The 12230-nt window shown below is 43.5% G+C and overlaps 1 protein-coding gene across 1 annotated transcript in view; it reads left to right on the forward strand.

Annotated features, from left to right (window-relative positions):
* The window catches only part of Trrap (transformation/transcription domain associated protein), a 93007-nt gene that overhangs the window by 40605 nt on the left and 40172 nt on the right, over positions 1 to 12230 (forward strand). The window contains exons 29-39 of the mRNA XM_090324068.1: positions 637 to 758; positions 976 to 1146; positions 3781 to 3849; positions 6520 to 6573; positions 6717 to 6737; positions 8271 to 8390; positions 9982 to 10101; positions 10956 to 11120; positions 11199 to 11380; positions 11494 to 11692; positions 12062 to 12190. Coding sequence (XP_090180194.1) covers positions 637 to 758; positions 976 to 1146; positions 3781 to 3849; positions 6520 to 6573; positions 6717 to 6737; positions 8271 to 8390; positions 9982 to 10101; positions 10956 to 11120; positions 11199 to 11380; positions 11494 to 11692; positions 12062 to 12190 — 1352 coding nt within the window. The remainder of the gene's footprint in view (positions 1 to 636; positions 759 to 975; positions 1147 to 3780; positions 3850 to 6519; positions 6574 to 6716; positions 6738 to 8270; positions 8391 to 9981; positions 10102 to 10955; positions 11121 to 11198; positions 11381 to 11493; positions 11693 to 12061; positions 12191 to 12230) is intronic.

Here is a 12230-nt window from a genome sequence, read left to right on the forward strand (position 1 = left end):
ATTGGAGGTAGACAAGCTGAGAGGAAGATCCTTGATACCTAAGAATGAGAATGAGGGTAGAGGGTTCTAATATAAGTCAAGCCAAAGTTATTGGACTATATGATAACTCCTCTCTTCTTGGCGGTTCCTGTCTAAATGTTGTCCTTAGGCACTGCATTTCCATTGACAACTTGGAGTATTAACTCTTGCTGAGCTGTTATCGCTTATCTAAAATACAGAATTGAGGTGTTTCTTAACAGTGTTCACATTTTTTGAAGATATAAAGCCTTTAATCACTTGATTAGACTCTGGTGGTAGAAGGAAGACAGTGACTACTTCCTGTATAAATTCTTACCAGTGGTTGAGCGGTCTTGCCCTCTGAACTTGAAATGTGACTCTGCCAAGCCATTGTGCTCCACGACCTCTGAGGCCATCTTGGGGACGTGGGGATCTGGAGGTGGAAGGTTAACCTTGGCCTTTTGACCAGGCCATTGTCTCATTTCGAGGCAGTGTTGAATCTAAGGCTAGAAGACTCGAGTCTTTCTTTAGAACAGAGCTAAAAAATAGGGCTAATGACTCATAGTTAAGATCTTTTAGGGCAGAAAACTGTGTAGTTTTTAGCTTACTAATAAAATTACACTGCTTTCTCTCCTAAAGATGCGCTTGCCGCCTGCAATTACCTTCCTCAGTCCAGGGAGAAAATTATCGCTGCACTCTTTAAAGCCCTGAATTCTACCAACAGTGAACTCCAGGAGGCGGGAGAAGCCTGCATGAGAAAGGTGGGTGTGAGCCAGCTTCATCCTGCACACTTAGAAGTTAGTTTGGGGGGTACATATTACAAGTCTCTGCCTGAACTTCAAAAATAAACCGGCCAGTTCTGTTCCTGCATGGCATGCTTAATTTTGTTTTCCCCAAGAGAAGTTTAGTGTGAGTTCCAGTCCATTACAGAATCTTCTTGGTTGCCTATTTTTCTTGATATCTTCTCTTTTGTAATAGTTTTTAGAAGGCGCTACAATAGAAGTGGATCAGATTCATACCCATATGCGACCCTTGCTGATGATGCTGGGAGATTACCGAAGCTTGACGTTGAATGTTGTAAATCGGCTGACTTCAGTTACTAGGCTTTTCCCAAATTCCTTCAATGATAAATTTTGCGATCAGATGATGGTAAGCTTTTCACACATTTCTGTCATGAGCTTTGGAAACTGAAATTGTTTTCAAAATTAAGAATACAGGGCCTACTTTGGCCTAGTGGTAGAGTGCTTGCCTAGCATAAATGAAGACCTGGGTTCGAGTCCTTGGTTCTACATACATAGGGGAAAAAAAGCCAGAAGTAGTTCTGTGGCTCAAGTGGTAGGGCTTTATCCTTGAGAAAGCCCAAGGACAGTGCTGAGGCCCTGAGTTCAAGCCCCAGGGCTGGCAAAAAATAAAATAAAAACAAATAAAACAAAAAATACACTCAAAAGCTGTAAAAGGTAAACACAAATAACCCTTTATTGCTTACTGTCCAATATTTGTCCTCAAAGACAGCTAGCATTCAGTTACCTGGATGTCCTTCTGGAAAAGCTTGACATACAATATTATCCCATGGTAAACTGCATACAGTCCTTGTCATTTCCACGAGCACTTACATTTCAGATGAATGCATAGTGCTGCTTCATTGTGTCATTTAGCTGCATAGGATTTCATTGGTTGGGCTCCTACACTTACTCCTTCAGAAGGGAACATTAGAGTGTTCGAACTCTTTACAACTATAGTTGGTAAGTGCTTATCTGTGCCATACATTTCCAGAGTAGAACTTACAGGTCAGAAGAATGCATGTGTGTTAACGCAAGTGTATTGGTTGGTGAGTGCTTTCTGAAGAGACCTTGCATTTCTGTACTTTCTGCATTTCTACTGAATAGAACAGCACTCTTAACGGACAGCCCAAAGCAGAAACTTGACAAATCCTTTGTGTTTTAGAATTACTCAAGGAAAACATTATGCAGATAAAATATCTTAAGAGTGTTTAGTGTTTAGTATTTATCTGTAAGCAGATGAGAGGGGATTTCATGTGTTACCTTTTTTTTTTGGTACCTATTTTGCTTGTGGCAAGTCACTTAATAAAGAATCTTTTAACTTAGGATTTCATGCTTTTATTTCCTAAGTAACCTTTCATTCTTTCCTGTGTTAGGAGGCTCTGATGCTTTCACATAAGATGTATCTTTGTGCTCTTGGGATCCTGAAGTTTTGTTTGTTGGTTTTAAACTTGGGGCTTGGCCTCTGTCCCTAAGCTTTTTTCTCAAGGTTACCACTTTACCACTTTGAGCCACATTGCCACGTCATGTTTTCTGGTGGGTAATTGGAGATAAGAGTCTCACGGTCTTTGCTGCTTGGGCTGGCTTTGAACCACAGTCCTTATATCTTAACATTGAGTAGCTAGGCTTGCAGGCATGAGCCACTAGTGCCTGGCCTGAAGTTTTTATATGTGGCTCAGGAAACAATCCTGCCTCTGCCCCCTCTGGTAGTTGTCATTTCTTGCTGCCTTTGCATGCCTGCCTGAAGCTTTGTCTTTTAAACCCATTTCTAAGTTTGCAGTTCATTCAGTAAGAATAGTTACGTAGCCTTTATCAGTGCAGCTTGAAGAGAACTGCTTCTAGTCTGTAGTTCTCAGCAAAGGCTGAGTCAGGGTTTTTGTCTCCCCCCTCCTCAAGCTGAGCCTGGCTTGGACAGTGCTTCTGAGCTGACTCTGCCTGCTGTGCTCTGCCAGGACCATAGCAGCTCTAAGCCATGCTTCTCTGAGAGTTACACTTAGGCTGTGATTTGTCTTTGAGGTTAGCACTTTACAGTGGTGGACATTTTTCTTTAGGTTTTACAGTTTTAATTCTTCATTTAGGCCTTGGATGCATTTTTAGTTCATTTTTTGTGTATTGTGTGAGCTTCCGAGAATGTTGTTACCCCGGTTTTTTAGCCTTGCTGTGCATTGCCTTCCTTGCTCCTCAGCGTGAGCAGCGGCCCCGCATTGCATGGTGTCCTTCTCAGTGTGGGTTTGGGGAATACAGCTGGGGTGGTTGACAAGGACAATAAGAACATTAAAGGCCCCGAGGGCCTGTCTTTCAAATCTGTTTTCTTAGCCTTTTAAAGTAAGTTGTGAACTTCTTGTGGGCATCAGTATTCTAAAAAATAAGGAAAAGGAAGCCTGTTATTTGAGCACATTACTGTGGTTTAGTTTTAGGCTCTGAGTACTTGTCTGTATGGGTTGGCCGGGCCAGCGTCCCAGCATATGACTGCCACACACCCAGATTGACTAGCAGCCAGCTCTTTCTCCCCAGACACTCGCCTTCATTCTGTATGGAAAGGAACCGCTGCCCGCTCCCACACCTTTACACATCCCTTTACACAGCTGCCTTTCCCATGCTGCCTTCAGGGCCCTCTCCCTCTCCTCTTCCCTCTCTGGCACATGTGTCTTTCTCCTTCCAGCCTTGCTTAGACATCACAGCCTCCTTAAGTTGGTTCCTGTCCTTTCATGATGCTCATTGTGTTTGTCTGCACACAGTTTGTGCCTTGTGTTTTTCCTTCCCCTGCTGGGCTGGGAGCTTTCCCAGTCTAGCACTCAGTATAGACAGAAACGGGCAGGTCTGGCTGCTTCCTGTTGAATCCTGCTGCTCACAGAACCAGAACAGAGGCCAATGAATCATATTCCCAGTGACACATGGGCTGCTGCATTTCTTACATTAAACTCAAGTTAGCAGTAGGGGGAAGTGAAGTGTTTCTGTGATCATCAAGGAAAAGTTGTGTCAAAAGGATTTGTTTTGTCCACAGCAACATCTGCGCAAGTGGATGGAAGTTGTGGTCATCACCCACAAAGGGGGCCAGAGGAGCGACGGCAACGTGAGTAACTCGCTCATTTGTGGAAAGGGCACGGCACCGCCGCTGACAGCATCACGCTAATGCTGGAGCAGTGCTTCAAGTACAGTGCCTGTGGGAAATGGGATTCCTTGTGATTATCGTCCATTGCGAAACAAGTTCTTACTAGCGCTCCATTTTGCTTTTCTCAATGGCTGAACGTTCCTCTTGTACATTTAAGATTTGATCTCCTAATCCTTTAAATGTGATTATTCCTGTTAATTTATAAGAGTCTGGGAACAGACTGTTCCTGGCAGCTGCAGTTTACATGGTGGCGCATTCCTCTGCTCTTGTTTCCATTGCTTTCCATCACTCAGTGGTCAGTAAACATTTGTGTTTAAACTACGGTAAAATGAACTAGAAGCCCTTAAGAGTCTATCAAAGCATTAAGGAGAATGTAATAAGCACATAAACCACTGGCATATACATTTTCTAGGTCCAAACTCTTCACGCCTGTTATTTATCAAAAAGTTTAGAACCTGGCACTAGTAACTCATGCCTGTAATCCTAGCTTCTCAGGACGCTGAGCCTGGGCAGGAAACTCAGAAGCATCTCCAGTTAAGCACCAAAAGTCTGGAAATAGAGCTGTGGCTCACGTGGTAGAGTGTATCCTTGAGTAAAAAGCTAAAGACAGCACCTAGGTCCTGAGTTCAAGCCCTAAGACTGGAGCACTAAAACAACAATAACAAAAAACCTCTTATTTCTTTAAAAGATACATGTTTTCTGCTGTTTTGAATGTCATTGCATGTATTTTACTTTTTATGATGATGTCTTATCAGGAAATTATAGTTTGCATAAGTTCTCTGATCCCTGGTGACACTTTGCAAATAGGAGTGTCCCCATTAGAGAATCCCTCACAGTGCTTTAGAGGCATAATTAATGTGGCTTTTTGTCCTCCTGTGCCTATTTGTTGGATGCTACGTTTCATCCTGACTTGACTTGAATTTTATTTTTGGCTTTATTAATGCTTTGTTTTGACCATTTTGTATCCAGATGTCTTAAAAATATATGTGTGTATATGTGTGTGTGTGTGTGTGTGTGTGTACACATATATCTTATTTTCTGCTGCTTCCAAACAGCCAACTTAGCCAAACTAAAACAAGATTTAAAACTTTTTAAAAGAAGTTTCACATAATACATGACCTATTAGAAAATTGATTATTTGTATATGCAAAAACAAGTCATATGTTCATGTAGAACAGCATATTGATAATGGCTGAGCTGAGAACAGATGCTTTTTCTCTCGTCTCTCAACCATTGCGTGTTTTAGCTCTAAATTTTACTTTTTTCTCTTTCTTTTCTTTTTCTTCCTTCCTTCCATCCATCCTTTCTTTTTCTTTTTCTTTTTTTTTTTGCCAGTCCTGGGCTTGAGCTCCTCAGGGCCTGAGCACTGTCCTTGGACTTTCTCAAGGCTAGAGCTCTACCACTTGAGCCTCAGCACCACTTCCGGCTTTTTTCTATGTATGTGGTACTGAGGAATCAAACTGGGTCTTGGTGCATGCTAGGCAAGCACTCTATTGCTAGGCCTAACTCCCAGCCCCTCTTTTTTTAAAAAAAAATAACATCCTGTTATCTGGAACACATAGTTCAAAATAAACACAGGCAAATGAATGATTGACTTAGAAAAGATGTCATAAACTTCTGTGGCCGTTAGCTCGGGACAGTTGTGCTGGGGTTGGATGCATGTGTGCTGGGGTATTTTCACCATCCTGTGTATATACTACCTGAAGAGCAGAGTCCATCAGGCTATGTGCTATTGCCCATGTCTGAAATTCAAGCTATGGCTTACTGGGGTCCAAAAACAGATAGGATGGCTGTGGCTTCTTTGCTTTAGCTCAGAGCTAGACCACTTCTTAGGCTTTTTGCTCCAGTTATTTTTATAGTGATACTCATTAGGATAAGGACTAGGTCTCGTAAAGTACTTTATTCCTATTTTGTTCCCAGCTCACTTTGCTAGGTCCAGTCACCATACTCGGAGATGTTAAGCAGTTGACTAAAAATATCAATGAAAGCTTCCTCTGTAACTTACTCCATGATGACCATAGCTTTTCACTGTTAAGTTTAAGGCTTTCTTTTTGACACTGAGTTTCTAGGGAATAACACATGTCCAGTCTGTTAGTCCAGTAACACAGGCACGCCTGTGTGCCTATCAAAGCTAGTTGGTGAAGACTGCAGCCACTGGTGGGTGATGTTGTGGCCTTTTGCTGTTTTGTGGGTGGGGCTTGGACATGCCTAAAATACCACCTGATCCTTCTGACTAGTTTGGGGAAGAGGGTTTTTCCTTTTAAATTGCTTTAGTACTTCACATGAAATCTTGAATTGCTCACCCTGAGAGAGAAGCCTTTTGAAAAGGTATTTACTTAACAACTAGATCTCACCATTTCTCCCTTGACACAAAAATACTGAAATCCTGGTTTTAATGTTAAACTTAGGGAAGAAATACTGTGTTATAAAAGGGCCATGTTGACACATCTGAGATGTGGGTTTTTTTGTTTTTGTTTTTGCTGCTGAGCATTTGTTAATATTCTGTGCTTTCTGATAATTGTGTCTTTACTGTCCTGTTAACCCCAATAACCCTGATTGTGTTTGAGAATGTGGGAAGTTTTTAATGTAAATGACATAAATAGAAAAGATGATTTTCCTCCCCATCCTCAGGAAAGCATTTCAGAGTGCGGGAGATGTTCCTTGTCTCCATTCTGTCAGTTTGAGGTGAGAACAACCTATTAAAAGTCAGTTTATGACTTGCAATGTGAAGAACACTTTGATTTGTTTCTTTTTTCCTTTTTTCTTTTTTCTTTTTTTTTAAACTTTTGGTTGCCTTTTTTCATGCTGTGATTTTTGTTTTGGTTCAGCCTGCCATGGAAGGGGTAGAGGTGAGACTTGGAGTGGAGTTGCAGGAGGGGGTGTTGTCGCATTTGGTTTTGCTGTGACTCGTTAGCTGTGTCGTGATTCTGTAGTGGACAGAGTGCCTTGTGCCTTTGAGTGCGGTGATCTGTACTGTCTGTCTGTGGCAGAGTTGTATTAGTGTCCTTGCTGTGACGTGTCCGGATGCCACGCATGTTCTCTATTAGGAAATTTTAAGCAAGACTCTTAAGTTCTTTTGTTTTGTGTCAGAATTGCACTATTGCCATGATATTTAAGATCAAGCTGGTTTTCCTATCATAATGTTCATACATACTAAGAGATATACGTGTAACAACTTCCTGAGAGGAAACTGCAGAGAATACATCTGCTGAAATGGGGACTGATTGTATTTCCTTCAGAACTGCTAACTTACTGCCTTGAATTTGGAACCTCACTGTCCTGTGCCCCTGCCACCTTCTGCCCCTCCCTCATGCACACACACACAGGAACTCACACCACGTACCATGTAGTAATCCCATGTCAAGCCCTGAGCTTTCTCCCTTCTCTAAACTGGGGATAATAACACCTGTTTCAGCCTCCAGCAGTATGGTAAAAATCAAACAAGGACTTTCATGACTGCGGCAAAAAAAGAATTGTATGCCATTAAAGACCATTTTAAAATGCAGTATTTTGGGGGAACAAAACTTATTTTACCTTAGGACTTGAACGCTTGAAAGGTGAGACAGTGAGGATGAACTAGTTTTTCTCTTCTGGCCTGTCTCCCTTTTCTACCTTAAAAGAGCCATCCTGCCGCCAGGAGTACACCCCTCCCGACTGGTGTTCATTATCTCCATTTTACCTGCCAACCTCGCCCCACGCCACCATACACATGATGGAGGTGCTGCCTTTGGCCCATTCCATCCCTGTGGCCCTGAAGAGTCTGTCCTTAGAGCAGCAGAGGTACAGCCAAGGCCTTGGAGAGCAGGGCATTGGAATGGCCCCTGTGACAGCCCACGACAAAGCGCAGAGCTTGGGATTCACGTGCTCTCATGGGATCAGCGGAGCACTTTGTCAGCTTCATGTTGAGGTTAACAGAAGCTTAGTACCCTCTTCAGGTTAAACACATGAAGTATTTTTTTTGAGGAACTTCCTTGACTAGTTTTTGAGGGCAAAGATTCCTCAAAAAAGGTGCGGGGGAGGGGTTGTGCAGTCAGCCCTTCATAAATGAAGATGTCCCTGAGACAGCATAGCAAAGGGAGGAGTCTGAGAGGGACTGCCACAGAGAACCCCATGTCAACTCTAATATAGGCATAAATAGTGATATCCCCTCAGGTCCTCCACTCCTCCCATCCCCTAATGACAGCTGACTGAAGGCTAGGGGCAGTGAGTTTCCTCTGGACAAAACAGTTTTAATTTCAGACAGGTAAGTTGTGGCTTTTCCATGTTAATTCTTTGCTTTGATGGCAGCCTTGCGAATGTAGCTAGACTGTAGTTGGGTCTGTAGTGCTATCTGGCTCACAAAACTAATTGGCTCATTCATGATTTCTGGTTTTCTTTATTAGGAAATGAAGATTTGTTCAGCAATTATAAACCTTTTTCATCTGATCCCAGCTGCACCTCAAACTCTGGTCAAGCCTTTGTTAGAGGTTGTAATGAAAACAGAGCGAGCCATGTTGATTGAGGTATGGACCAAACTGAGAGATTCTTTTTTTCTTTTCATGGTGTAAGTCTTCATACCTTTATTTCAACCATGACTGTTAAGAAGGTCTAGGACATAGAAGTAGAAGGTCTCTTGGAACTTTGTAATTATAGTTTCACAGTTGACAAACATGGTCTGTATTCCTCCCCCCTCCCCCCGGGGCTTGAACTCAAGGTCTGGGCACTGTCCTTGGGCTTTCTCAAGGCTAGCACTCTACTACTTGAGCCACAACACCAGTTCTGGCTTTTTCTGTGTATATGGTACCGAGGAATCAAACCCAGAGCTTCTTGCATGCTAGGCAATCACTCTACCACTAGGCCATGCTCCTAGCCTAGGTCTGTATTTTTTAATTAAAACAACAAAAACTTACTATATAGGTGATGTCCAGAGGGATTACAGTTACAGTGTTACCCTTGCCATACTCTTTCCCAGATTTTCCCTCCCACCCCCCCAGTATCCATTGAGACACTATGCATTTTTTCACTTTCTGTCCCTCCATATCTGTGTCTCAAAAGACATATTAACAAAAAAGAAAATGAAATAGCAAAAAAGAAAAAAACCTCTTCCATTTCCTAGAATTCATTTCAGTCAGTATAATTTTACATGATCAGATGTACATCTGCTGTGTGTGATTTGCTTTTCAGTTCGTTTACTGCCCAAACTAGGACTTGGACCATTCCCTTAGTTTTTTTTGTTTTTGTTTTTGCTGGTCTTGGGGTTTGAACTTGGGGCCTAGGCTCTGTCCCTGACCCTCTCTGTGTGCAAGACTGCCATTCTGTCACTTGAGCTACACCTTGACTTCTGGCTTTTTGTTGTTTAACTGGAGGTAAGAGTCTCAGACTTGACCTGCTCTGGTTGACTTGGAATCAGGAGCCTTAGCTCTTTACCCTGAGTAGTTACGATTACCAGGAGGGACCACTGGTGCCTGGCTTTATTTTGTTACTTTTTATTTTTTTGCCTTTCCTGGGGCTTGAACTCAGGGCCTGGTTCCTGTCTCTGAGCTTCTTTAGCTCAAGGCTAGTACTCTTCTGCCTTTTACTGAATAGTGAGTGTATTGTAGATAAGACTCTCACAGACTTTTCTGCCAGTGACAGCTCTGAACTGCGATTCTCAGATCTCATCCTCCTGAGTAGATAAGACTATAGGTCACCCGTGGGCAGCTTGTTACATCTTAATATGGAAAATGCTTACAGTTTTCAGTCTAGTTGAGAGGGAAATGTTCTTCTCCCCCACCCCCCTCAGTCCTGGGCCTGAGCACTGTCTTTGGACTTTCTCAAGGCCAGAGCTCTACTACTTGGGCCTCAGCACCACTTCCAGCTTTTTTCCATGTATGTGGTACCGAGGAATCGAACCCGGGTCTTTGTGCATGCTAGGCAAGCACTCTGCCAGTGAGCCAAATTCCTGGCCTGTTCTTTTTTAAATGTGTGTTTTCATTTTTTCCCCCCAGAAGTCTTCAGTGTAGCTCAGATTGACCTCACACTCCCAGTCTTCCTGACTTAGCCTCCTCACCGTGTGATCAGCAGAGGAGTCGTGAGTGGGTAGGTGTGCCATGCTGTTTTGCCTGTGTCTCGTAGGCGGGAAGTCCGTTCAGAGAACCTCTGATCAAGTTCCTGACGCGGCATCCCTCGCAGACAGTGGAGCTGTTCATGATGGAAGCAACACTCAACGACCCCCAGTGGAGCCGGATGTTCATGGTAGGAGCTGGAGCAGCCATGATCTGACCCCCTAGGTCTGTGTCAGCCATGTGCCCAGTGTTACGTGTCTCCAGTCAGCATCCTGGGACATTTGAGTATTGCAGACATCATTGCTGTTTGGTTGTGTACATGACAAGTTAATGCTCTGCTATGATTCTAAAATTACAATCATGAGGAGTCGTTACTGTTTAAACACATTTTTTTTGTGTGTGTATGTGGGTCCTGGTGCTTGAACTCAAGGCCTGGGCACTGTCTTTGACCTTTTTTGCTCAAGGTTAGTACTTAGTGCTCTACCACTTGAGCCACAGCACCACTTCTAGCTAAAGCACCACGTGTGTGTGTGTGTGTGTGTGTGTGCGTGCGTGTGCATGTGTGTGTCCTGGGCCTTGAACTCAGGGCCTGCGCTCTGTCCCTGAGCTCTTCAGCTCAAAATTATCACCTACCACTTGCACCATAGTGCTACTTCTGATTTTCTGTGGTTAATTGGAGATAAGAGTCTCACAGACATTAGTGCCTGGTTGGCTTTGAACTGCAGTCCTCAGATCTCAGCCTCCTGAGTAGCTAGGATTACTGGTGTGAGCCCCCGGCTCTTTTTCTCTTCTCTTTTCTTTTTTTTTTTTTTTTTTTTTTTTTATTTTCGGGGTAATGTATAGAGGGGTTACAGTTCTATTCACCAGGTAGTAGGTACATTACTTCTCACACGTTGATAACCCCTCATTTTTTTTTTCCCCCCAAAGGTGCTTGTAGTGATACTTTTTTAAGCCTTCCTAGAGAGAATTGGCAAGAACTATTGAAGTCACCTTCTGTGAGTCTCACTGGCCCAAATTCATTTTCCCTCTTTGTTCTCTTTTCAGAGTTTTTTAAAGCACAAAGATGCCAGGCCTCTGCGAGACGTACTAGCAGCTAACCCCAACAGATTCATCACTCTCTTGCTGCCAGGTGGTGCACAGGCTGCTGTGCGCCCGGGCTCACCCAGCACCAGTACCCTGCGCCTGGACCTCCAGTTCCAGGCTATCAAGGTAGAATCTCTTGGTGAGGCCTCCAGATCGGCACAGTGGCACTGAGCCACGGTTCCTTCATTGTCTGTTCTGTTGCAGATCATCAGCATCATTGTTAAGAACGATGACTCCTGGCTGGCCAATCAGCATTCTCTGGTGAGCCAGCTGAGGCGAGTGTGGGTTAGCGAGACCTTTCAAGAAAGACACCGCAAAGAGAACATGGCTGCCACCAACTGGAAGGAGCCCAAATTGCTGGCCTTCTGTCTGCTGAACTACTGCAAGTAGGTGTATCTAGTGGGCTGTCATTTCCAGCTATTAAAGAAGCAATTTGACTAATACATAGATACAGAATTTTCCTCTGGTTAACCTTTGCTTTCTGTTCTGAACCCTTCAGAAGGAATTATGGAGATATAGAATTGCTCTTCCAGCTGCTTCGAGCCTTCACTGGTCGTTTCCTGTGCAATATGACATTCTTAAAGGAGTACATGGAAGAAGAGATTCCCAAAAACTACAGCATCGCTCAAAAACGTGCCCTATTTTTTCGTTTTGTGGACTTTAATGACCCCAACTTTGGAGATGAACTGAAAGCGAAGGCGAGTGTAACCCCAGTTAGACTGTTGGCTATTTGGTAGATGATGTGGGTGTCTAGGTTAGCTTCCTGGAGAAGCTCCCCCCTGTTGAGTGTTACATTTGCTAGGCTGGGTGGGAGACCCACTGCTGAGGGACATAGCCCGTCTGTCGGCTAATCGGTGTTCATGGAGAAGTGGGTTTTTAATTTTATTTTGAGAAAGGGACTAGTTTGCAGTGAGAGCTGGCTATGTTGGATTTGGCTTCTACCTCAAGTTTTCAGCAATCTTGGCAGCCAGCATGTAGTGGCTTGGTTTGTTCTGACTTTGTGGTTCAGGCTGGTATTGTCCCGTCCTATACTAATCCTTGCTTTTTTTAAAAAAACCTTTTTGTAGGTTCTGCAGCATATTTTGAATCCTGCTTTCCTATACAGCTTTGAGAAGGGAGAAGGAGAGCAGCTCTTAGGACCTCCCAATCCCGAGGGAGACAACCCAGAAAGCATCACTAGTGTATTCATAACCAAGGTGGGATTCCCAGCAGCATCTCAGAGCAAGGACTTGGAGA

This window comes from Megascapheus bottae, chromosome 34 (genome assembly GCF_031878675.1).
Source record: "Megascapheus bottae isolate mThoBot1 chromosome 34, mThoBot2.hap1, whole genome shotgun sequence".
Classification (NCBI taxonomy): domain Eukaryota; kingdom Metazoa; phylum Chordata; class Mammalia; order Rodentia; family Geomyidae; genus Megascapheus; species Megascapheus bottae.